The 27970-nt window shown below is 36.1% G+C and overlaps 1 protein-coding gene across 1 annotated transcript; it reads right to left on the reverse strand.

Moving 5' to 3' along the window:
* Positions 1-7392: 7392 nt before the first annotated feature.
* TMEM17 (transmembrane protein 17) lies at positions 7393-13607 on the reverse strand. The gene is made up of 4 exons (XM_012764880.3): positions 13379-13607; positions 9546-9649; positions 9272-9385; positions 7393-8345 (listed from the first exon to the last, which is right to left on the reverse strand). The coding sequence occupies exons 1-4, from the start codon at positions 13476-13478 to the stop codon at positions 8067-8069; spliced, it is 597 nt and encodes a 198-aa protein (XP_012620334.1). The 5' UTR covers positions 13479-13607; the 3' UTR covers positions 7393-8066.
* Between the last annotated feature and the right edge of the window lie 14363 nt (positions 13608-27970).

The following is a 27970-nucleotide window of genomic DNA, read 5'->3' on the forward strand; positions in this document are numbered from 1 at the left end:
TACATTGGAAGAATTGCACATGTGGGATTGGAGGGGCAGGGGATAGCAAGACGAGGCCAGGTAGGCAGAAAGAGGCCTCAAATGCCATGCTCAGTAGTTTGGGTGTTATCCTGTAGAAAATGAGAGTCTTGGACCAATTTTAAGGAAAGCAGTAACATGATTACTGCTCCAAAGTGGAACAGTACAGTGAGATTGTTACCTTCCATGATCTGGTCATTATATTTCCAGTAATATATGCTTGTCATCTTCTAAGATTACCCGGATGTTTTTTCTTGGAAAATAGCACAGATTCTGTGAACTGAGTTTTTAAAAAGTACATGTTGGAGGAGGAACTATGTGAACTTGCTCACATGTGCATGTATGTATGTGTGTGTGTGTATAAAAAATGTATTTGGGTCTATCTAGCCTGTCAGGAGATTCTTCTGAAATGTGATTGTATCTTCTATCAAATTAGTACTCCCTCTCAGCTTTCTATCATTTCCAAATATGGCAACAATACATTCTAATTCTGTTTAAATATAGATATACCATTCATTGCCTGCAGCATGAGGATAATATATTATTTTATTTTTATCATATTATGATATCATCATCTATTATGATAATATATTATTATCTATTATCATAATATATTATGATACTCTATTATCATAATATATTATTTAAAAAACAATAACTTCCTGATGCCAGTTTTTTCAGTTCATCTCAACCCCTTTTCTTCTACATACCTTATATTTTAATGATTCAAAACTACTTTTGGTTCTGTTCAGCCCTTATGTTTTCAAATGTCTAATACTTTGCTTATTCTGTTCCATCTGTTGAAAGACTATCCTGACCTCCAGACAAAGTTCATCACTTATTTTCATCTTTTACATAGCTGTATTATTGATACAATACTATCATAAGACATTGTGGTCACCTTAAATTTGTCTCCTCTGCTAGACCTTACCTGGAAGGGCAAGGACTCAATCCTATTTATCTTTTTAGTCCTGGAGTGTCAAAGTATAGTGGATGACATATTATTGGAGCTACCTAAATTAAGTTTGCTTCACAGAACAGAATCATAGCATACTAAAAATATAAAGCATGCCTTTTGCTGCTTTGCTTTGTAAAGTACTCAACAATCAACATTTAACTCTCTAGCCTTCCTTAGCAAAAGTTGATTGGCCAGAGGGAGCAATCAATAGTTTTCAGAATTTTTTTACATTTTTTACTCTTAATAACCTCTCATTCTTTTTAGAAAAGCTATTGAAACAAAGTGCTAAACTTCTACTCTCTCTAGCGGTCATTTTAGCACTTCTAGGCATTAATGAATCAAGTGTTTATAATTATTAAATGTACATATAACTTGAATATTAAACATTCTTCTCCTTTAGGGTATAATACTGAGCAGTGTCTCCAATATGTTTTCAATCAGAGTATAAATAACTCAAGATCAGGAACTAAAAACCTTTAAAGATGAGTCGATAATACCGCTTTCCTATCAGCCAAATATAGTGCTATTAGAGTTCTGAAAAATTAAAGACAAGGCCATTCTTAGTTGATTATTGTTTTTAAAATTATACATTTTTAATGTAGCTGAGTGCTAAACCCTTAGGTCTATGGGACAATGGAGGACAAATAGCTGAAATATATACATTTTGATTGTATACCTCACTAGGTTAAAAAGCCCTTTTCAGATAAGGATATTCAGCTGTGGAACATGTTTTTCTTGAGCATGTTGATAAGATAAATTTCCAAATATCTTTGGTTTTTCATAAAATATGTGTTCCATGGTGTCCCATGGTTTATATCTGGTTTTCAGGAGCTCTAGACTTTCCTGACTGGTTAAGATGATTACAACACACCAATGCCTAGCCTCATTTTCAGCAAGACATAAATCCATCTAAGCACCAGAATAAATTTAAATGTTGTTGTTAAACTTATTTTTAAACACATTTTTTTCTAGGGCCTGAACGTTTTTAAATGCTAGGAGGAAAAGATTTTTAGAATGATTTTTACAATGGCCTAGTAACAATTTATTTTTGATAAATCAACTAATTTATTAATGAAACATCCACTTTTAAGTCTCTTAAAACTAGAATAAAGATAGATATTCATAACAAATTAGTGCTAATTGCACTTATAAAATACAGCATTTATGTCTTCTGATAAACCTTTTCTATGACCAAAATCTAACATTTTACATGCTAACAAATTTACAGGGTAAACTATTCTGTTTGCCCATTGTTTTCTGCCTCCATGCCTATTTTACTATGCAAAAGCTTTATGTCAATTTACTTTGGGAGCTGTTTAAGACCAAACCAAATTATTCCTTCAGCACATTTTAAACAATCCCTTAAAGACCTCTTTTTCTTGGCTATATTTCCAATCTTGGCTTATCACTATAATATTTCATGCTCCATGCTTCTGAAAAAATTCAATATTCAAGAACAAAGTAATCCAGAGCTTTACTTCATTTCAGTCTTTTTATGTCCTAGGGCTGTCCTAACTCAATGACCCAGTTTTTATTGTGTCACATCTCACTGTCTGTTGCTGACTGCCACCAGCTTGCCTAATCCTTTTCCTGTCTCTTATCAGTTTTTCCTTAATTCAAAAATCTTTTTTTTTTAATTCTTTGCAGTTCTCCTTTCACAGCTTTTAGACTTTCTTCCCTCCTCAGGAGACTCAGTGTTCCTGTGGTAGCTACTCAGAAATACAAAGACAAATAGGTAACAAAAGTCCATAAATGCCCTTGTCAAAATTTTCATTGTACTATTTTTAGATTTGTGGGTGGTGAATGGCAGAAAGTGGATGTTATAATTTGGCAATATGCATCAAGAGCCCTTAAAAATGTTCAAACTTTATGACCTAGCAATTTCACTTCTAAGAATCTGGCTTATTGATTTTAAAAAATCATCTAAGATATGAAAAAAGCTATATGCATGAGATGTTCATTACAATGTTATATATATAAAAACAAAAGAAGAAAACAACACAAATACCCAACAATAGGAGAGAAATTATAGTCCATCCACTTGATGAAATAATGTGTCATCATTTAAGATAATGGTTTTATGACTATGTAACTATCGTAGGTAACCAAACATGGATAAATACATTTAATGTTTTCAGAAAAGCAGGGTGCAAAATAGTAAGTACCTATGATCACAACTATGTTTTGTTTTTTGTTTTTTTTGTTTTTGATAGAGTGAGTCTCACTCTGTTGCCTGGGCTGGAGTGCCGTGGTGTCAACCTAGCTCACAGCAACCTCAAACTCCTGGGCTCAAGCGATCCTTCTGTCTCAGCCTCCTAAGTAGCTGGGACTACAGGCATGTGCCGCTATGCCCAGCTAATTTTTTCTATATATTTTTAGTTGGCCAATTAATTTCTTTCTATTTTTAGTAGAGACGGGGTCTCGCTCTTGCTCAGGCTTGTTTCAAACTCCTGACCTTGAGCGATGCTGGAATTCCAGGAGGAGGTGCTAGGATTCCAGGCGTGAGCCACCACGGCGCCTGGCCACAACTATGTTTTAAAAAAGCATTTACAAAGAAAAAACTTCCAAGAAACATGACATTTGCTAATAGTGGGGTGTTTTGAGGTGGTGGTTGTTTTGGTGACAAAGTCTCACTCTGTTGCTGAGGCCAGAGTGTAGTGGTGTGAACATAGCTGACTGCAGCCTTGAACTCCTGGTCTCACGGAATCCTCCTGCATCAAGCTTACCAAATAGCTAGGACTACAGGAGAGTGCCACCATGCCTGGCTAATTTTTTTATTTTTATTTTTGCCCAGGCTGGTTTCAAACTCCTGGACTCAAGCGATCCTCCTACCTCAGCCTCCCAAAGTTCTGGGATTACAGGCATCAGTCACTGCACCCAACCTTATTCTAAGGTGGTGGAATTATAGCTGATTTTTCTTTACTCCCTAAATTCTGTGATTTTATACCTTTAAAATTTTAAAAACTATAATCTTAACTAATTCAAATAAAGAATCATTTAAGTAGGTTATATCAAATAAAACTTACAAAAGATTATTTCAGATAGAGCTCTATTTAAGTCTAATAATTGAGCGGGGAGCAATAAGAAAGACAGTATGTCATTTTGTTTATGGGTCATCTGTGAAAGGATGAATTAGGAGAAAAACTCCCAACATCTATTTTAAGATATAAAATTATTTTTAAAAATTTTAGTAGGTTCTATTCAAGTTTATTTTACTGCCACTGACTTCATCCAGGCCAGTTTGTTCTCTCTCAAGTTACTTCATCACATTCCTACTGCTCTATCTCTAGTCCAACCCTTACAATCCATCTTTCACACAGTTTTCAAAGAGCTCTTTCTGAAACCTAAGTCTGTTTGTGTTACTCCACTGTTCAGTCAGGGATTCAGAACACATTCAAATGTTTAGCTTAGCTTTCTGGCACCTTCCAAGCTTCTCTACCTTATTTTGTGTCATTTCTTCTCATTGTAGCCTTTCTACCACCTTCACCAAACTACTTGTAGTACCTGAGACAGTTCTCATAGTCACTATTATTTCTGTCTCTTAATACTGAACTTAAGTCTTCAAATCTCAAGTGTCACTTTCTTTGGGAAGGCTTTCCAGATTTCTCATGTCATTTAGATGTCCCTGCTCTATAATCCTACAGTACCCTACCACACTGCACCCTCACTGATTTGCTTATCTGCCTTTTCTACCAGACAGGGAACTTCTTGTTTGTACAGGCAAGTGGGAGTGAGAGTGTATGTGTTTAACCTGAATGCCAACCCCACCCCCTTGGACAATGTGGAGCATGTGAATGCTAAATAATGTTGATGAAGGGCTAACGTGCTAATCCTAGGATATCAAGTGCTAGGAACACAGACAGAGAGATGCACTGGAAGCCAAAGGCCTGTTGTTTTTCAGGTACTTATCAAGTAGAAACGTCATTCAATGTGCCTCCCTGATAAACTTACACTTTTCTACTTTGTCTTAAGATTGTACAAATGTTTTACCTTCTACATCATACCCCTACCAACTGGGAGCATGTCTTGTCTATGAACCCTCCACTACTTTTTACATATACTAGGTATTCAAAGATATGTTAAATTAACAAGTTTCAATATTTTGAAATCATTTTGATTTACAGAAATTCACACCTACCCTGTCTCTGATGAGAAAAAGCCTCTGGAAGAATTAAACTATGTAAAGGAAAAAAATATTTGTGAAGCTCAAAATTTAACTAAAAATTTCAGAACAGGCCGGGCGCGGTGGCTCACGCCTGTAATCCTAGCACTTTGGGAGGCCGAGGCGGGCGGATTGCTCAAGGTCAGGAGTTCGAAACCAGCCTGAGCGAGACCCCGTCTCTACCAAAAAAAATAGAAAGAAATTAATTGACCAACTAAAAATATATATATACAAAAAATTAGCTGGGCATGGTGGCACATGCCTGTAGTCCCAGCTACTCGGGAGGCTGAGGCAGGAGGATCGCTTGAGCCCAGAAGATTGAGGTTGCTGTGAGCAAGGCTGACGCCATGGCACTCACTCTAGCCTGGGCAACAAAGTGAGACTCTGTCTCAAAAAAAAAAAAAAAAAAATTCAGAACAGTATTGTGAACCCCTGAAGAGAAGGATATACTAGGAATTAATGATGGACAAACATATTCAAATAAAATTAAAATAAAGGCTGCCTAACCCCTAAATGTGCTGGCATGTAAATATCTTCTCTACCTCAATTTTCATATACTTACATAGGGAAACAGCTATACTCCCAATAGCAAATATTGGTTCAGCCTAACACAAAATCCATGGTTTTATTGTTTAGCTGAAAAACCCTACAAATGACCAGGTCATGGTCTCAATTTACTTTCTTTTGTCCCACCCTTACTTTATCTGCATTTTAAGCAATATGTTTATGATAGCAAAATTACCTGAAAATTGTAATAAATCAATTTTTAAGATCCTTAAAAATTTTTATGATTTTATGATTGACATTTTAGTTATTAATCTCTTAATCCTAAAGTTTAAAAGTACCAGAGGCTCTACCATTTAAAACAAAACTCTGGAAACAATCTTGAAATAGGAAAGTCTTTCTCAATCATCCCTTAATTTTATCTGTTTTGTAGATTTAATTTTCTTATGGAATCACCTACCTACTCTTATATGGAAAACAGATGCAAACAAATACAAGTGTTAGAAAACTATTCAAACAGATTTCTATTTTTAATTTCAAATTATTAGAGTGTACTTAGTGACTACTTTGGTATAGGGGAAAGATTAATCAGCTACTGCATGTGGGGAAAAATCTTTGGTTGAACTTTATAATAATCAAGTACAGAAATAATGTTAGCATAAATCGGTAAAGTATAATCAAGAGTGAATGGGTTTTGGGGGGAGGGGGGAAAGGGGCATTTATTGAAACCTTAAAATCTGTACCCCCATAATATGCCAAAATAAAATAAGGGACCCAAAAAAAAAAGAGTGAATGGGAAGTGAAGACATTTAAAAAAATTCAGCAGTGTAAGAATGAATAAAGCAAAATGTGGAAATCCTAAGAGAGCATGAATTGCAAAAAAAAGAAAATTGGAAAGAATAATTTTTAATGTAGCTACAACTGTCCCTCAGTAAAATACATTACTTATAAAGGCATATTTCCCTATAGGAAAGAATAAAACCTATAATAAAAATATTATATCTCTTAAGACAATCCAATAATCACTTTAAAATAATGTTCACCCAAGCAACTTTGTTCTTATCAAATTTCCTTAAATAGGCTGGGCATGGTGGCTCACGCCTGTAATCCTAGCAGTCTGGGAGGCCGAGGCAGGCGGATTAATCAAGGTCAGCAGTTCGAAACCAGCCTGAGCAAAAGTGAAACCTTATCACTACTATAAAATAGAAAGAAATTAATTGGCCAGCTAAAAACATATATATAAAAAATGAGCCAGGCATGGTGGCGCATCCCTGTAGTCCTAGCTACTCGGGAACCTGAGGCAGGAGGATCCCTTGAGCCCAGGAGTTTGAGGTTGCTGTGAGCTAGGCAGATGCCATGGCACTCAAGCACAGGCAACAAAGTGAGACTCTGTTTCCAAAAAAAAAAAAAAAAAAAAAAATTTCCTTAAATAGGTTTCCCCTATTAACAAGGGAACATGTTCATTTAGGATCCTGAGTATAGTCCCTTTGGCCATCTCAGCTCTCATATGTATTAATAGGCAGTCTCATTTCCAAAGCAAGCCTCACATGAACTTAATAGGAATGAAGCAGTTCTTTAATGAACAATAATCCAGTAGATGAAATCACAAGGGCTAACTTAATGTGCCTACTACAGTGGCCCCTACCCAGAAGGGGGACACTGTTTTGTTTGTTTCCTCCTTCTTTCCCTAGCAACTCTGTAATAAAAATAACACATCCATAACCCAAAAGAACTGCATAAGACAGTATAATTTGTTCTGATAATTGAACATAAATATTTTATAATTTATTATAAAAACATTTTACATACCACCACAAGTACTAAACATGGTTTTATGAAAGTTACAATTTTATGACAAAAATATTTCCTAAATACCATGATAATCCACCTGTTTTCTTCTCAACCTCAGTATAACAGCTAAGATTAGGGTTACAATTTAACCCTAGCAGACATGAAAATTTGATCTTTTGGTTTATAAATACAGTCTAATACACAAGAATACTGACTAGCATTTCCATTTACTTCAAGAAACATGGTCAGAGGTACAGCCAGGATATGACTAACCAAGTTTAAAAGAAACGTACACATTTCTAGCTATAGATCCTAACTGGAAATATTACAGTAAAGCTAGTAAACTAAGATCACCAATAGACAGATTTCTACAAACCTGAAAAAGTCAACAACATCAAAAAATTTAAGAAATTTGGCATCAGGTGGATAACATCTAGATTTTAGGGTTAATATACTGCTTTCAGGTACTGTGCAAAGTCTTATCATGGCCCCTAACCTTGGAATTTCAGATCTAGAGAGTATACAATTCAAAACACTTGCTTTGTACGTTTTCTCTTGTTAGACCTCAGATGTTTTCCTAACTATTTCAGTTTTCTAGAATGAGCTTTCAGATTTTCACTCAACAGCACTAGATCAGATCTCTTCTATACTTGACCTCATCCTTCCCACATCTCCTCTGTTTGCAGAGAGCCGATCAAAGTCTTGGAGGTGGAAACGAACTGCCAACTGATTGACCATTTTCTTCAAGGTAAGAAATGCTGCAACAACTTGGAAAGTTAGGAAGATGGTGAAGATGATATGTATCGCTTTTTCCAAGGGCAGATTTATTAGGCCTTCATTTAAGAGCAAGAAAAGAATTAAAGGCAACTGCAATAGAAGGCTCAAAAGCCAAAAGCCAGCCAACTCAGGAACCTACAATGATACACATCAAAAGTAATAAAATCAATAAAATATTGTTTTTTGTTTATACAGATAAACAAGTACTTATTACTACTGTGAACCTACATTATGAGCTCTGTTAGTAATTCAAAATGAGGATGACATGGTAGTAGAACTTAGTCTAGATGAGAAAACTAACATGTAAAACAACCCTAGAATACTACACTTTAGTGAATAATCAAATGTGACACATAGACTAAATGCTACAAGAAATATTAGAAAGTAATTAGGATAGGTGTAAGAAAGACTTTAAGCATGTAGGCTTGTAAAGTTGTGTGGAAGGAGGAAGACGCAAAAAGGTAAGTAAGCAAACATGTGAAACACACATGGCTGGGATCAACACATCAGCCTGGAATGGATGGCTGGATTAGAAAAAGCAAGAACTACAGTAAGACAGGCTGGGTGGAGCCTAATTATGAAGGGCCTAAAAAAACTGCAGAGATCTTCAGTTACTATCCCTACACTCTGGTAACTGTAAATGCTTAGGCAGCATGATGACGTAGAAAACATAGGCCTGGAACAGGAAATGAGTTTATTATTTCCCTCCATTTTCTTATTCAGGATCCAAATAAATATGTTTAGTTGACCAAGTATTTTCAAGACTGATAAGAAGTAGGAAAACTATTAGTTCTTATGTGCTTACTACATTCAGGTACTTTATATAAATCATTTCACTTAATCACAACAAACTTGAAAAGTAAATATTATTTTCCATATCTTATATATGAGGAAACCAGAGCTCAAGAGATTAAGTGAACAGACCACAGTGACAGAGTGATAAAATTGGAGCCAGGCCTTAAATTCAGGCCTGTGCTCTTCCTCACCCTACTGCCTTTTATTTGCTATGAAAACCTTACTGCATTTATGTATAGCACTGAGTGAGAAAAAGAAGAGGTTACCTTTTCCTGCAGGTTACCCATGTAGCCCAGATACAACCGGATGGCTTCAATTAAGGTTATTAGGATGATAACAGTGATCACAATGAATTTGTAGTAATCAGGCAAAACTGAATACTAAAAAAAAAAAAAAGTCAAATTGTGTTTGTAAAATCTTACATATAGTAACACTGACCTAGGATAGAAAAAATATTAAGAACTTTAATTTCATTGACAATGTAACAATGTCAGGAATGGGCAGAAGAGGCCTCCCAGAAATATTAAAGCATATACATACCTTTATGTAAAGCATCATAATGCAGCTTACCCACCAAAGTGGGAAAAAGTAAGTGTTAAAATAAAGTGACATCTGCAATGCCAAACTGGAGACCATCTCATTATCTATAGAAGAAATAGAAAAGGAGCAAATTCTTAATCCTGGTCTATGCCCTATATGTCCTTTTGTTTGTTAGAATTCATAACTATAATATTGGCTCAATAAAACTCCACATTTTTTTTTTTTTTGAGACAGAGTCTCGCTTTGTTGCCCAGGCTAGAGTGAGTGCCATGGCGTCAGCCTAGCTCACAGCAACCTCAAACTCCTGGGCTCAAGCGATCCTCCTGCCTCAGCCTCCCGAGTAGCTGGGACTACAGGCATGCGCCACCCACCATGCCCAGCTCATTTTTTTCTATATGTATTAGTTGGCCAATTAATTTCTTTCTATTTTTATAGTAGAGACGGGGTCTCGCTCTTGCTCAGGCTCAGGCTGGTTTCGAACTCCTGGCCTCTCAGAGTGCTAGGATTACAGGCTGAGCCACCGTGCCCAGCCAAAACTCCACATTTTAAGCCTATTTATAATCACTGACAGTGAAAGGAACTTTCATCCATGTAGTTCAAAGACTGGCTACTTGGGGGTACGTTTCATATTTTTCAATTACTTTACCCTTTTGCCATTATAGTCTGCTGACTTTTTTGCACACTACAAGTATAGATTAAATGTGAAATATCAATATAAATCCTATTGAACAGATAATTATCATTGCCTCCTTTGTAGAGTTCTATATAAAAAGCCTACAAAATGAACACATAAAACACATAAAAACAAATCTCTCACATATATTCCAAATTCATACAAAAGCTAATTTCTCCAGATTATAATTAAACACAACTCTCTTTTCAGTATACCCTAATGTCAGCCATCCTTTAAAGTCCAATCCAATGCCACCTTTTCCTTCAGTCCTTAGTTGATCATATTCTCCCCACCCCAGCAGAAATCTCTTTCCCCTTAAGGTACTTATCACTCTAAACTATATATAAGAAGGGCTGGTAAAGATACACACTCCCCTCACCTAAGACAGTCTGGTATACTGAAGACATCATGGGCTTCAGAGTTCAAGTAAACCCAGAGCTCCCCAAACCCCCATGAGCCTGAATGCCAGACTTGAGATAAATTATTTAACCTCTTTGAGCCTTAATTTCTTCATCTGTAAAATGGCAACGTTAATACCACCTCACAAGTTGCTTGTGAGGATTAAAGACAATTATTTCACCATAGCACCATGCCTGGCATACTTAGTAGGCACTCAACAAATATTAGTCCCCTTTCCTTCTTCTCATCTACTTATATACAGTCTCACTGTAAGCACAGACCATGTCCTACCTAAATTTGAGACCCTCATAGAACTTAGCATCTTGCTTTACATGAAGTAAATACCAAATATAAATAAGCAGAAAGATCAAATTAATGAAATCATACTGTCATAAGGACATCACCAATGTAGCCACTTGTGGTACGTAAGTTCCATTTATCTAAGGTTGATTACATAATACCTTTTGCTTTTATGTAAGGAAGAAGGGTCCTAAATTTAGAATTTGATTTTTAAAATTGAGCTTTACAAAATAAATCCTAATTTGACTAAATTCTTAAGAGAAGATATATATTTTGAAATCAATTGTTCCAAATAAAAGATTTTACAAAGGCTCTAAAATAAATTTCTTAAAAACATTATTTTTTCTTTTTCCCCACAGCTGAGTATTTTTTATGTCATTTAACAATGTTAAAATGTAAAAAATAATCATGGTCTCTCAAAGCAAGACGGTTTCCTTTAGCTCTAAGAATATGCCTGATTATTATCTTTTTTTTTTTTTTTGAGACAGGGTCTTGCTCTATCACCAAGGCTGCACGCAGGCTGGAGTGCAATGGCCTGATCATAGCTCACTGTAACCTCAAATTCCTGGGCTCAGCAATCCTCCTGTCTCAGCCTCTCAAACAGCTGGGACTGCAGGCGCAGGCTATCATGCCTGGCTAATTTTTTTTCCCCTAGAGATGGGGGGGGGGTCTCACTATTCTGCCCAGGCTGACGATCTACTTTTGCTTGCACCTATTTATGAAATTACCACTGATAAAGGAATGATTTCTTAAAATCTTAAATCTCAAAACAACTCACCAGCTTAGGTTTTTTTCATAACAATAATACGATGCTGTGGAACATGGTTGTAAAATAAATGTATTATTACAGTACAAATGATCAAACCTACTTCAGATCCACAAAGAACAATCAATAATGTGGATCAATAATAAACTGGGCAAGCTGAAAATTTTAGTACCTTTTGAGCAGAAACTATAGCCATATTTTGCAAAAAATGGTTTTTATGTTAAAAGTTTGGTACATGAATGTCTTAAAAGTTATGCTATGTCCATATTTCAGCAGATCAAACTTATAATCATGCAACTGAAAAATTAAGTTATATGTAAATAAACCTTGAAAGCATAAGACATGAATTTACTAAATTTTGCAAAAGTTCATGTTGAGTTCTGTAAATGGAATTTAAATTAAAATGTATGATACAAATCTGGGGTAGGCAAACAAACTACTGGCCAGCTAACTGTTTTTGTTCAGGTAGCTAAAAATGGTTATTCACGTGTTTAAATGGTTAAAAGTAATATTTTGTGACATGTGAAAACCATATGAAATTCAAATTTCAGTGTCCATAAATTTTTATTGGAACACAACCATGCCTATTCAATTACTATTGCCTATGGCTGCTGCAGAGACCAAACTTGCCCACAAAGGTCGAAAATATTTACTATCTGTCCCTTTTCAGAATAGGTCTGCTGACCTTGTATTATGGGATTTTAGTGCCTATTAAGTCTCAGCCGTAGAAACGTGAAAATCTATTTTTTCACGTTTTTCTTGCTACATCCTAAATCATAAAAGGCCTATACTTGGAGGACAGGCAAATGATCAAGGTAACAAAAATGCAACTATGAGAACTGATTTTACATTTCTCTGCCCCCTTTTAAATTTCCCTAAAACCAAACAGGAAACTATTTCTCAGCTGAGTTCAATGATGAAAAACCACATGGATTTGGTTGACAGTGTGCTATCATCATGATTTACGAGGAGGAAACTGCTTTATCACTTGTCATCAAGTTGAATGTAGCATCCTGGTATTTTGTTACCAGATTTAGGGTAAGAGTTACATACATGTAGGGAGGGAGACGGAAGGGAAGAGGCGAGTTTCGTTAGAAGGCCCTGCTAGTCTAGAGTTGCCACTCTGGAGTCAACGGGGTTTAAAATGACTCATTAAAAAAATTCTTTCCATCTCTTCTGCCAGAAAATAGTTTTGTGGAGGAACGTACTTACTCTGCTAGGAAAAGAGAAAAGGCAGAGATATTTCAGCCCCGGGATGGGGACTGGAGGATAGGGAGGTTCCCCTTATCTGGCCAGAAAAGCCAGGGTGGGCGCCGCAGAGGAAAAGCAGCGTCGGCATTTGCCTTTGCGGAGCGCGCGCGACCCGGAGTGTGCTGCGAGGGTGGCTTTTATCTTTTTATTTTTTGGGTCTCCTCCCAGCAAGGCTGGGCATCACGCAGTGCAAAGGTTGGCACCACCTCAGTTGCCGCGCTTGCAAAGAGTAGGCCGGGAGGCAGCACGACCAGCCAAGGGCCTACCCACGGTCGGAGGCCGGAGGCGCCCAAGCCGGCCCCTCCTCCACGGGGCTCCCCGCACCGCGGAGAAGCGGATGAAGGCTAAACCACCATTTTAGGTCCGGGCAATCAGTGGACTCGGCAAAGCCGGCGCCAAACCGTCGGCGGGCCACACCCCCTGCGCCGGGCCTCGGCCACTCACCCGGGCCCTCACTGTACTCCGGCCCTGTCCGGCTGGAGTCGCTGAACACGGTCCGGCTGAAGTTCCCCAGCCGCTGGCGAACCGGATCCGGCAGCTCCATGCCGACCTCAGTGTCCCTTGCCCCTCAGACACAGGCTGGTCTGCGGGCGCAGCCGCGCTCTGTGGTTCCCACGGCAACCCGGCGGCGCGCAGCGCGGCGGGACACGGGCGCGCGCGGGGCCGCAGTGCCGGCCGGGTCTGGTCGGGAGCCCGCGTGCCTGGGAGGGACCCGCGTGCTGAGAGCTGGTTCCCAGCCCCGGGGGCCGAGCGCCTCCGCCGTGTTCTAAACGGCGGATCCCTTAGTCCTGCTTTGAGCCCCACCGTCTTAAAAACCAACACACAATGACAAATGGCTTGGGCTTGGGTTTGGGTTGCGCGATACAAGGAGCCCTCGCACCTTGGCCCTGGGACTGTTGTATAACCTTTCTGGAGGGAAATACAGAACGAATGCAGAGCTTAAGGAATGTTCACGATCCAGTAGCTCCTCTTCTAGGGGTGTGTGTGTAATGTTGTGACCAATTCGGTTTTCTAATTTAAAGATATATACAATGGGCAACTTATTAAATGTAGTAGCAGCTTATCAAATGCCTGCAAAGAATATTTGATATGAATTAACTTTAAGTAAAAATAAAAAAAGCAGAAATAAAAACAAATTCGAGCCTAATTTAGCAAACGGTGTGTGTGTAAACGTGAGGGTAGGGAGGAGTGAGCATATGAACATTGGCTTAAAAAACAAAAGACTGGAAGGAAAAAATACAAAATGTTGACAGTAGTTATCTTTGGATAGTGGGATTGTGGGTAATTTAAACATTTTAAAACAGCTATATTTGTCAGCTTTCTCTCAATACTTTAGAAACAAAAACCTAAGTGTAGTATACATACAGAAAAAGGCACATACTAAATACACACGTGTAACCAGCACCCAAATCAAGAAACAGAACCTTATCAGCGTTCCCAGAAGCTCTCTCTTCCGATTCCCTTTCAGTCCCTAACCCTCCCAACTGACCTTTCCTGACATCTAATAGCATAGGATAGTTTTGCCTTTTTTTTTAAAAAAAAAAAAAACAGAACATTTATTGGGTAATTAATAGTTGAAATTTTAAGATGAACTGGACACTGCAACAGCTTCCCTCTTGCACTTAGGTGTTGGCCCCTTACGGAATCCATGCTTAAATCTGCAGTGTACAATGTTTAGGTGCCTCATTCGACCAGTCCTGGTGGTATTTTGTTTTGTCGTTTAGCCTTGGCATTCCAGTTATACTTTGGGCTTGGCAGGGTAGCCACGCTTGCCACAGGTGAACTTCTGAAGGTGGTAGGCCTTAGAGCCACGGAGTGGGGGGGGCAACACGATGTGTGCATCTTATTTCCACACTTTTCAAATAATGACGTTCTCTTGGCTATGTCGCTTCTCAGAATTGCCTATTTTTATGCTTTATAGAAAAGTATTCATGCAGTAAGTACTTTTTAAAAAAGAAAATCTGGCTGTTTGTCCTCAACATTATTTTTATGAAATTCCTTCATATTGTAGAATGTAGATTATTTTTCCTCACTGTGATCATGCCACAATAAGTCTATCCATTCTACTGGGGATGAGTGTATATTTTCTAGTGTGGAGCAGTTGAGAATAGCGCCGCTTTGGTGAAAAGATGCCTCTTGGTGAACATAATGCATGCATTTGTGTTGAGTGTATACCTAGGAATGGAACTGCTGGGTCATAGGGTACTTAAGACCCAGCTTTAGTAGAGGCTGCCAACAGTTTTCCAAAGTGGTTGTATCAATTCCTACTGCCTCCATAGATGTATGAATATTCCTGTTACTCCATACACTTCACCAACACTTATGTTCCATCATTTCCTTTTAGCCTTTCCGATGGATGTGTGGTGAAGAGTATTATTTCTACAATAAAAAGAGAAATCCCTTATATTTATATAAATGTCAAGAAGAAGATATGGGAGGAAATAGCTTCATGATTAGAATTTCAAAATAATTTAATAAGTGTTGATTGCATTCCTACTACTTTTTTGGTTAATTAGGTATATGGTCTTTCTCCATCAAGAAGCTCAGCCCAGTGACAAAGTGAGAAGCTCAGCCCAGTGACATAGTAGCAAATAAATACAAACCCTGTTATAAGTACTCTAATAAGGGAACACTGATGAAGAAGCAATTAATTCTGGTTGTGGGTGTCAGGGGAAAGCCGGCTAACTTTTGCTTCATTTCAAGGTGGAACTCAGGCTCCAGCATCTCCAAAAAGGCTTCCAGGGCCTTCTCGAAGTGGTTTTGGTGCCCTCCTCTGTGTTTCCTAAAGCATTTTCCTCTTGTTACTTTGGCCACAGTGCCGGTCACTTTGTAATAAAATTGACAGTTTCTGTGTCTGTCTCTCTTGCTAGTCTACACGCTCTTCAACATCAGGGATGGACTTTCTTTTTATTCCCAACACTAGCAACATGCCTGGCCTAGAGTAGGAACCAGATGACTCTTGAGGGAACAAAGGGAAGAAAAGGCCTAATGTCCACTCCTGCGTCTTCCCATTTCTAGTTCAAGGACCTAGCCAGCCCTTGTATAAGGTTCACTCTGTACCAGTAGAGAATTGGTGTGTTAAAACATAGTGAATTATAACAAAATCCCAAACACTTAGCAACAAAGAATCACTTTTCATCTATTACATTAATCAAAGTTATTTGTTTTAAAGGATACAGTAAAGCAGGAGGCTTCATGTTATGCTGATTGAATTATAATTTGGACAACCCCAATGAGACAAGCAATGGACAATATATACAGATAGCCTTAAAAATGTTCCTGCCTTTAACACAATAATCCAAATTTTAAGGCTCTCTTTGGGGAAAATAATCATGGAAATGAAGTTTTATACATCAAAATGTTACTTCCAACGTTACTGGTATTAGTTAAAAAAAAAGGAGGGTGGGAGTGGGTATTTGAAGTACCAATCACAGGCTAAGCAAATTATAATATTCATGGTGAGGTGCTGGACTGTAGAGGAAAGAATGCCCTTAGAAGTAGAGAGGGCAGGGTTCAAATCTACTAAAATTCTCAATTTGCCACTTAAGAGCTATGTGATTGATTTCAGACCCTTGTTTTGTAAAGTCAGAATAATGATATCTTACTATAGCATTTGATGTGAAGATTATATCATTAAATAAGTCTCTCCATAAATCATAGTCATCATTTATATGTCTATTAAAATGAAGAAGAAACTCCTACAGTGGAGTCAAATAATGCTCATGTTTAATTTTCTAAATTCAGCTATACTTGCTAGGTGATATCTCTATTGCTTTCCTAGTAAAGACAGTGTAGGCAATTAACCATTAATTTTAACAACTAACTATGCATGTTAAACAAATTTATCAAAAGCCTAAGTGAATTCTTTTAAAGATTTTTTTCCCTAGCATTGAAACACCTTGTTTAGATTGTAATTATTTATCAAAATCCTAGAGGAAAAAATTGGTAGAATTATGGGTATTTTTCCTTTTAACTTTATTTATTATTTAAATTTCCTGTAATGAGCATTAACTTCATAGTTAGAAAAAAATTTTATTAAAAAATAAATTGAGAGGAAGATGCAATGATGATGCAAGAATATATTACAGAATTTGAGAGGAAAGGAATGTGGTTTGGAAAGAGTTCTGCCATTATCCATGTCACAAATGTTCCAAAGTGTTCATAAAAACTTTCCTAATGTTATTTTGTTAGTTTGCGCTCACAATATTTATAGTCAATCATGTTGGTGAAATACTGAAGTACAACAGGAGGGGATCTACTTTCATGAAAAATTAAGAGATTGGTATAATTGGAGTTTCCCATATTCTAGACCTACTACTCAGGATCTAAAGAGAGAAGAATGGAGTCTCCATACTTTAAATTATGGGACTCATTCCCAGCAAGATTAATAAATAACCCTATCACATTAAACTGTTTAATTCTTATGCCAGTGTTGACACTCAGAGTAATAGTTGCTTCTTCAGTAATTGTTTAATGTATTTCTTGAGGTTGAATTACATTTATGGTTTATTTTCACAAAAATTTTGAGACTAATGAATGCAATGGTTTGTTTCTCTTTGACAAGGAACAATGTTGTCTGGTAATAATGTATTATGTGACAAAAAACTGATTTAGAGAGTTATTTAAATTATTCTTTGGCATAACAAAGATATGAACTCTTTCCACCTGATACTAATAGGTTAGAAATAATATTTTTAAGTGAATATGTCATTCAGTTTATTGCTTTAAAAGAAACTGTGAGACATTTCTAAGAATCTAGATAAATTTAAAAGATAAATTATATATTTGGGTATAATATCTTCAGATATTATACCCCATCAGCATGCACATTTTAAAAAATCTTACTGTAAATTACCTGAAATGTAATCTTACAATCCTCAAATGGTTAATGGATAATCAAACCTTTTGAATCCCTAGTACAATTTATTGTATTCACAGCACTTTTCAAAGGTTTATAAGAAATAATCAGGCTATGAATTACATAGAAAGTAAAAATCTCATGAAAGAAATTTTTGATACTATATTAAGAGATATTTCAAAAAACAAAACCAAACCTGCATAAGGAAACCTCAGATGTGTCGAATGAATTGTGACACTGATTAAAAGCAAGTGGTAGTTTTATTGAACAAGTAATATGTTCCATTTTTAGTAGGGATAGTCTTACTGTACCAAAAATATTTTATATATTATACTGTGTAAAGTATAATTTATGTTCTCTTTTCTGGAAGAAAATTAATCTTGACCTGTTATTGACTATATTAAAATGTTGCTTTCCTATACTAAATATTGACACATAGTTCCCTGTTCCCTCTAGCTTGTTTTAAATTGTGTTTCTGTGCTTTTAAGAAATAGTATACTGTTCTTCAACAGCATACTTTGCATTGCTTAGTCATGTTCGATTTTGATCTTCAATCACATCAAGGTTGTAAGAGTAGAAATGTTATAAACAGACAAGTTAGTATTAAAATGAAAGGTATACACACATAAAGAGTTCAAATAAATTTGAATTATTTATTATATTTATGTAGATGAATAACACAACTCTTCAAATTTTCTTGGAGATGTTTGCTTTGTAAAGTAGAAAATTGTTGCAATTATTCCTGTATCCTATTTCCTTTCCCACTGTATTTTTAGTTTATATAGAATTGTTCTTTTTTTTTTTTTTTAACACATGCTGTGAAAATTAAGAGAAGTTCAAGGTGATTGGAGAGAAGTATAAGAGGATGTCAACAGGCATGTTACCTGGGCCCTGGCTAAGGTTTAAAGCTGTGGACAGAAGGTGGTAAATACACATATTCTAAGTTGAGGGACCATGTACTGAGAAATGTTGATACAAGGAAGAGTCCTACCACAACCATTCCCTAAACCACCCTATCCCTCCTCTCTGCAGTATGAGGAAAGGGTGGGTAGAGACGAATTTTGCCTTTTGTGAAGTATAATATCCATAAGGATATTCTATTTCCTCCCCTTCAACCCATTCTTACTGTAAGGGAGAAGGTGGAAGCTCTTCTTCTCCCCCAAGTCTAGAGAGGAGCCCTCAGTAGAATTACTCATGAAGGTTAGAGAGGCCCAACCCTCCCACTCTCCCCTCAAGGTTAGAGACTGGTGACCATTTCATCCCTGACCTCTCCTGGACCAGCAGTGTGCTCCGTGCTTCCAGGACAAGGACGGGGGCAGCAGAGAGATGGCCTAGCTGAGGGAAGAGGCACTGCCCATGTTCCTCCCTCCAGGAGAGGCTGCTAGCTGGACTCTTCACAGAAGAGGTCAAGATGTGCCTCAAGGAACTGGGCAGTGGGAGAGGCATCCCAAGGACTCTTGCCAATGAGGAGGCTAGTACTTGGATTCTCTCCAGTGCAGACAACATCAAAAGTTTGACAGAGTTAATTAGAGAAGCTGCAGCATGCTACAAGGAGGAAATTGCAACCTTCCTAGGGAAGCCATATAAAATATCTGCTTCCCCATTGCTCTTCCCTTTCAGGAGGGAAGCACCAGAAAGGAGAGGGAAGGGTGTAAAGAACACAGCACGCTGCTACTGACTGCACCCTCACACACATTCCACACCGCTGGCAATACACTTATCTACTTTTGGACAAGAATGGAGGTAAAGGAGGAAAGGCAAGGGAAGAAAAAAATATTACTAGTTTAAAGCTTAATTTGAAAATGAACAGCAGTGAGCCTTACATGCTAGAATTGAGATGACTGTAATAACTTGAAGAGGCTAATATGTAAATGGAATCAAGCCAAGCTGTGACTAAAAGAGTTGACACCCAGAAAAAAAAAGAGGGTGGCATAGCATAATTAGGGGGAGTTATTGGAAAATTAAAGCCATTTCATATTTATACCCCATTGAATTGAGAATCCTCAAGGAAATAGTTATACAATTGATCAGAGTTCTGATTTTTAGAGGGGGCATGGGGTGATCAATTCTGAATAACAGACTGGTGAGATTGATATCAATTCAAGCAAAAAACTAGAATGATTTTATTTTTTAAGGAAACATTCTTTTAATTGAAGTGTAACATGCACACAAAAAAGTACACAAATCATAAGTGTAGAGCTCCATGGATTTTGACCAAGTGAACCCACCTTGTAACCAGCAACCAGCTCAGGAAATAGAACACTACCAGCACCCCAGAATCACCCCCTGAGGTCCCTTTCAGTCCTCATCCCCCTCTCCCTCCCAAAGTCACCACTATCTTGATTTCTATATTGATAGATTATTTTTGCCTAATTTCATTTTATATAAATGAAGTCCCACATTATGTACCTTTTGTGTTTGCTTCTTTCACTCAACATTACATTTGGGAGATTCATCCATGTAGTTGTGTGCAGCAGTAGCCTGTTCATTACTTATTGCTGCATAATATTCTATTGCTTGAACATACCATGAATGTTATTCATATGAACAGTGAAGGAAAAAATTTTGTTTCCAGTTTGGGCTATTACAAAGGCCACTGCAGGACTTGCTTGCGGATATTTTATTTAGGACTTGCACATTTAGGTTCATGAGAGATTGACCTGTAAATATACTTTCTTGTGATATCCTTGCCAGCTCTTAGTATCAGGGTTGTGCTGGTCTCATAAAAATGTTAGAAATGTTCTCTCTTTTTCTATTCTCTGGAAGAGTTTTTGTAATATTGATGTTCTTCCCATTGTAAACTATTTGGAAGAATTCACCAGAGAAACCATCTGTGCCTGAAGCTTTCTTTGTGGAAAGGTTATGGGTTCAATTTTTCTTTATAGATATAGAATTATTCAGATTTTCTATTTCGGTTTTTTTTCTGTTCTGCTAAGTTGTATATTTCTAGGAGTTTGTATATTTCATTAGCATGTATTTGTTTATAATTTCCTTTTACTATTCTTAATGCTGATGGAATCTATATTGATGTCTCCCTTCCCTTCTCTCTTTTTTTTAAAGAATATATCTGTCAGCACCCCCTTTCTTTCTTGATATTGGTTATTTGCACCTTCTTTGGTTTCTTTTTTCCCCCCTTGATCAGTGTTGACAAAAGTTTATTAATTGTGTTAGTCTTTCCAAAAAAACAATATTTGGCTTATTGGTTTTCTCTATTTTATGTTTGTTTTCCATTTCATTAATTTCTTTTCTAATCTTTATTATTTCCTTATTTCTACTTTCTGTGGGTTTAATTTTTTGTTTTTTGTTTATTTTTTGACATGAAATTTTAAATAGATGAATGGAGTCATTGGTTTTCAGACTTTTTAAAAATATATATATGCATTAAGCAGCTGGGCATGGTGGCTCACGCCTGTAATCCTAGCACTCTGGAAGGCTGAGGCGGGCGGATCATTTGAGCTCAGGAGTTTGAGATCAGCCTGAGCAAGAGCGAGATCTTGTCTCTACTAAAAAAATAGAAAGAAATTAGCTGGATAACTAAAATACACACACACACACACACACACACACACACACACACACACACATATATATATAAAAATTTATCTGGGCATGGTGGTCAATGTCTGTAGTCCCAGCTACTCAGGAGGCTGAGACAGGAGGATCGCTTGAGCCTGGGAGTTTGAGGTTGCTGTGAGCTAAGCTGATACCTCAGCACTCTAGCCCAGGTAACAAGAGTGAGACACTGTCTAAAAATAAATAAATAAATAAAATAAATATATGCATTAAGGGTTATAAATTTTCCTTTAGGTGTGACTTTTCTATATGCTATACATTTTAGTATATAGTATTTTCATTATAATTTTGTTAAAAATATATTCTATTTTCTATTGAGATCTTGTCTTTGATCTGTAGGTTATTTAAAAGTGTATTGTTTTTATTACTATTTGCAAACACTAGGGAGTTTCTATTTATCATTTAGTAATTGACTTCTATCTTAATTCCATTATGATTAGAGAGCACACTCTGTATTATTTCATTCCTTTGATATTGCCCAGCATATGGCAAATTTTGATAAATGTCCAGGTATACTCGAAAAGAATATGTTTTATTCAGTTATTAGATGTAATCCCTATATCAGTTCAACAGGTCATGTTTGTTAATTATATTGTTCAAATCTTCTATATCTTGATTTTTTTGTCTACCTGTTCTGTCAGTCACAGAGACATGTTAAAATTGTCCATTCTGATTGTTAATTTGTCCATGTCTCCTTTTAGTTCTGTGAATATTCTTTATGATATTTTGAAACTATGTTTTTAGGAGCTTAGAAATTTAGAATTATTATGCCTGCCTGGCTGGCTAACTCTTTTGTCATTATGATATGTCCTGCTTTATTTCTACAAATACTGTAAAGTATGCTCTATCTTTTAGCTTTCTTTTATAGATGCTTGATAATATATATTTTCCATCTTTTTACCTTCAAACTCTGTGTTCTTCATATGTGTCTTTTGTAAGCAGCAAATAATTTTTTTCTCTATCATTGCCTTTTGATTGGATATTTTAGTCCATTTATTTTGTTTGTTTGTTTTTTTCAGAGACAGGGTCTCACTCTGTCACCCAGGCTGGAGTACAGTGGCATGATCATAGTTCACTGCAGCCTCTAACTCTTGAGCTCAAGCAATCCTCCTGTCTCAGCCTCTAGAGTAGCTAGGACTAGAGGCATATGCCACCACACCTAGCTAATTTTAAAAGTTTTCTGTAGAGACAGTGTCTCACTATGTTGCCCAGGCTGGTCTTAAACTCCTGGCCTTAGCAATCCTCCCTCCTTGGCCTCCCAAAATGCTGGGATTATAGGCATAAACCATCATGCCCAGCCATACATTTTTAATAATTACTGAAATATCTGGGTTTAAATCTATCATTTTACTACTAATTTTCTGTGTCCTACTTTTTCTAGATTACCATTGCTCTCTTTTCTTGCTTTTGGATTTATTTTTAATTATTTTATACCCCCTTATATTAGCTTAATTATGCATTATTTTATTCTTTATTATTCTTTTACTCTAGAGATGCATCCTTGAATATGATACAAATTAGTATTATACCACTTCCAAGGCACTCTAAGGACTTTAGGATACTCTACTTGCCTTTGTCCTGCCTTTTGTGTTAATGCTGTCACATTTTAATTCTACATACAAATGAAACCCCACAATATGTAATGATTATTGTTTTATACAGTTAATGTTCATTTAGATTTACCCAGATTTTTATTCTTTCTGTTGCCCTTTATTTCTTCCTGCACTTCTACGTTTCCCTCTGGGATTATATCCCTCTTTTTTCAGTATTAGTTGACTAACGACAGAATCTCTTAGGGTTTTTGGGGTTTTGTATTGTTTTGTTTTGTTTTTTGAATTTTTTTTTTTTGTCTGGAATATCTTTATTTTGCTTTCATTTTTGGAGGATATTTCTCTGGGTATAGAATTCTGAAAGGACAATTGTTTTCTTTCACGTCTTTAAAAATGACATACCACTGCCTCTGCTTTTATTATTTCTGATGAAAAATCAGCTGTCAGTCTTATTCTTGTTCCTTTGAAGGTAATGTGTCTCTTTCTCTGGCTACTTTGAAGATTTTACTTTGTCTTTGGTTTTAAGTGTTTGATATGTCTAGATGTGTGTTTTTAATTTTTTAATGAAAATCTCTTGAAGTACATAGCACTTCTTGTGGCTTGATATATTTTGGATTTTTGAAAAAATCTTGGCCATTATCTGTTCAAATATTGCTTCTTCCCCCACTTTCTCCCTTTTTCTTTCTCATCAATTCTGGAACTTCAGGTAATCTAAAATAAGACTTTTTTTTTTTTTTACATTTTATATTCTTTACATTTGCATTACTATGTTTCTTATGCTTTTAAAATGTATTTCCTATCTTTTTTTTCTTCCTATGCTTTGGTCTATAATTATATTTAGAATCAAAGTTACTGTTTATTAGGCAGAGTGTGTTTACTATGAACAAACTGTGTCATTCTAACCTCACTTTCTTGTTTGCCAAAATTAGCAGATTAGTGGGACCTGTCACATCAGTCACAGTGCCTGTCATACCCAGTGTTTCTTTCTAGATGCAAATGTCTCACCCATAGCCCTCTGCTCAGGGAAGCAGAGTTGAGCTAATCTTTGCACAATAGTGGCCAATCAGATTAGCTCTCTTTGTGATTTGGAGTAGGACAATGTAGAAGGGACTGGTCTGTCAGTAACAGAAGGAGAGCAAAGTAAATCCTGAAACAAAAATAGGTACTTGAGGGAGGCACCATACGGGCAATAAAACAGAGATAAAGAGTAGACTTTCTTCAGAACTGCTTTGGCTCCTAGAAGCTATTTAGTTCTAGGTTCAGTATGTGTAATCTTACCAAAAAAAACCCATTTGGTAAGGTAACCCGAGTTCCTCTTCCTTGTAATCAAAAGGGACTAATTTTTTAGGGAAATGTAACCGAATGTGTATTTGAGCTTAAGCAAAGTATTTCATTAAGACACATTAATACCTTATGAACAAGATTGAGAAATTTTCACTTAATGTTAATGTAAATCAGTGAATTAGAAACTTACTAAGTGAGCATATTCAAAGGGTATCAATTAATGAATTGCTTCAGCCAGGAGGGAGGGTTTTTGTTGTTGTTGTTCTTTTTCTTCTTCATTTTTTTTAATATAAGGTTCTCCCCTTGACCCTGTTCTACTCAACACTTTTATCATAACTTTTGTTGAAGGCATGCTTATCAAATTCATTGCTGAAAAACATATTGTTTAACAGAAGCCTACAAGCTGAAACAATGGCTAAGTCTAACAAGATAATGTTTAAAAAACAATTTTGTTTACAAAAATAATATATTCTTATTGCCAAATACTTAGAAAATTCTTTTTTACAGTCTATTTTTTGTCATAATTTAATACTACCTTCTAAATCATTAAATATTATTTCACAATATTGTTTTAATAAACCATAATTTATTTAACCAATCTCAGGATCATACTATAATGCTGTTTTCTAAATTTTTTTGCTTAAAAATTATAAACAGTTTTCCAAATCATTAAATATTATTCTCTTAATTGTATGACTGTACCATTATTTATTGAAACAGTATGCTATTCATAGGTAATTATAATGCTACCCTTTGCCTTATTTTTTCTTCTGTTAAGATTACCATTAACATTCTTATGGAAAAATTTTATTTCTTTCTGATAAACTCCTGGCAGTGTATGAGAATCATAGCCCATTTCCCTATCACTTGATCATTGGATATTATGATTTTCAAAATCCTGCCAATTTTATAGGCATAAATTAGAATCTTGCTTTATCTTGCTTTTCTTTAAATACTAGTGAAGCTGAACACTTTTTCATATGTATATTGACCATTTGCATTTCTCATTTTGGAGCATCTGTGTTCATGTCTTTTGTTTATTTTTCAGCTAGGGTGTGTATCTGAATGTTTCTTGAGAGCTTTTATATGTCAAGCACATTAACATTTTTTGAAGTACATATTACAAATATATCTCTCAAGTTTGTCATTTGTCTTTTGGTTTTAGACTTTATATTTTTGATACATAGGAGATTTTCATTTTTAAAAAGTTAAATATATCAATCACTTTATTATTTTTGCCTTTCATGTCATACTCAGAAATATATCTTCAAATTATATATTAAATATTTACTTATATATTCTCTTATAATATTTAATATAAATAGACTAAAAACCAGCTCTTAGATTCAGAATACCAATTAGATAACCTCTTCATGGGGGAAGCTTTGAAGTTGCCAGCGTCAGTGTGCTTTGGCTGCCAAAAAACTCCTTGGATCTCGAGCTTTGCTAATAAAGGTTAGCGTCCACAACCAGGAAAGCTACAGTCTTATACCACTGTCAAAGGAATCTCAAACTTCACAGTGTATTCAATTTAGATATGCTTGAGATTGTTTATTTTATTGGCTAATATTTGAACAGTTGTTGGGCAGACAGTCTATACAATAAAATTACTCCCTCATGCTCAAGATCAGGCAGAAAAATTTTCATGGTGAAACGAAGGACATGAAAAGTACAGCTTCAACAGTTTGTTTTTATTTAGACTCCTAAGTTAGCGTGAGGTTGTCTGATACAAATATCACAGATATTAAAGTTAAACATTTCTCAGGAAACCTCTTTAATACACCTCCATTTCCAATGGGCATGGCACAAGTTTAGCTAAAATTTGCTTGACGTGAAATAGGGCTTGCTGATACAGAATTCAACGTTAGAAGATTTACTTTTAAAATCAAGAAGACAAAAATGTCTACTACCACTCCTCCTCAGCACTGAACCAGGCTAGAAAAGAAAAAGAAATAAAAGACAAAAAGATTAGAAATGAAGAAATAAAACTACCATTATCCAGAATTGGAATTTCATATGCTTTTAACTTCTTAGTCCCCACTTGGGCTATTTTATTAGCTTCGTGCATCACATTTATTCCATGTTGTGTGGAAATAAACTAAAAGAGATTTGTAGGGGATTAATCATGGTGGTGATGAGAGAAGTTGGAAAACATGGCATATGAAAGGAAGATTTGGGAATATGTCACCCAGGGAAAGAAGACTCACAGGAGGGGGAAAAGAGCCAAATTAGTTTGTTTTAAATGATTTAAAAGAACACTTGTTATTTGAAACTGGGATTATTTCCGTCCCCAAGGCCCAAGGAAGTATAACCAGGGCAAGAGGAAGAGATGGATAAACTCTAGCAGAAATTTTAAGCAGCAGAGTGATTCAACAATGTAACAGGGATTCCTTAAGAAGTAGCAATTCTTTGTCATCAGAGGTTTCCAACCAAAGGGTGAGTGACAGTGTGGTGGGAACGCTGTAAGATTCTCTAAGGCTGGAGGAACTAAAGAGCTCATATTTCTTGAGCACCCACTGCGAGCATGCATTGAGCCATGCGCTATCTCATCTAATCATAGCAACCCAAAAGAGGGACATTCTGTTTCATCCCCATTGATCAAATGCAACAGAATGTTAGAGAGACTAAAAGGCTTGCCTGGTATCACATAGGTGGTAAGTATGAAAATGAGTTCAGGCCCATGGAGTCGGTTTCTAGAGCTCTGACTCTTAACCAATGCAATACATTATTTAGAATGAGTGGCTGGCTTCAATAACCTTTAATATTTCTTTAAACTCTGAGATTATATTCATATAATTGTGTGAAGAAAAAAGTCATGCCTAAAGGGGCTAATATTAAAGATAAATTTTGTTGGTAGTGATGTGAGGTGGTTCTTGTTTCAGTATCTAATCTTTAAATTATGAATAAAATAAAAGTTACTGAAAATCCACTCACCATTACTAAATTAGAAAACTATCAGATATTCGCACATCTACCAAAGTAAAACTAAGTTAGTAAACAGTGGTTGGGATCCCAGATAGATGCTCTTGGGGCTCTGGCAATAAGACTAAGCCTATAAATACCAGATGTAGTATGGCTTACAAAACCAAATATCAGCAGTTTTGAAGCATCATGGATTTGGTCTTTTTCTTCTAAGCAGAGCCAGCAATTGATCTTGGGCTACTTTTATATCATCTCTAAATGAAATTGTTTTATTTGGTGATTTTGAATGTTATATCACTGAGTTATAGGTTATATCATACCAGTCACACAATGCTGTTTAAAATTTGCAGCTGGGTACATTCTTCAATATATATATGTTTCTCCTTCAAATATAAAAACTAGATCAAATATCCATAGAAGTAATGTGTGTGCAAGAGATAAGTACAGAGATTGGCCATTTGCCATTGTTATTAGGAAGAAAGGCATGCACACTGAGAATTTTAACAAATTACAAATGCCAGGAAGAAAATAATATGGCTATGTTTGAAAAGATCATGCTATTTACTTGACAGGCTCTGCCAGGGCAAAGTTACAGCTGTGGCCCTGCTTTGCAGATCATTTAAACAGGCTTTTCTTTATGTCACTGGCACTTTGGTCACATCCACAGAGCTTTGCCATCAGTAAATAATAATTATTATGTGTGAGAAGATAGCCAACAAGCTGCTCCAGTGTTAACACCACCGTAAATGAATCAACAGAAACACACATTAGTTTAAATGGTTTTTGTTTGTTTTTCAATTTAACACCATCAGACTTGTTAGAAAAAAAATAGAAGAAAAAGACTATAGA

The sequence above is a fragment of the Microcebus murinus genome, chromosome 3 (assembly GCF_040939455.1).
Source record: "Microcebus murinus isolate Inina chromosome 3, M.murinus_Inina_mat1.0, whole genome shotgun sequence".
Classification (NCBI taxonomy): Eukaryota; Metazoa; Chordata; class Mammalia; order Primates; family Cheirogaleidae; genus Microcebus; species Microcebus murinus.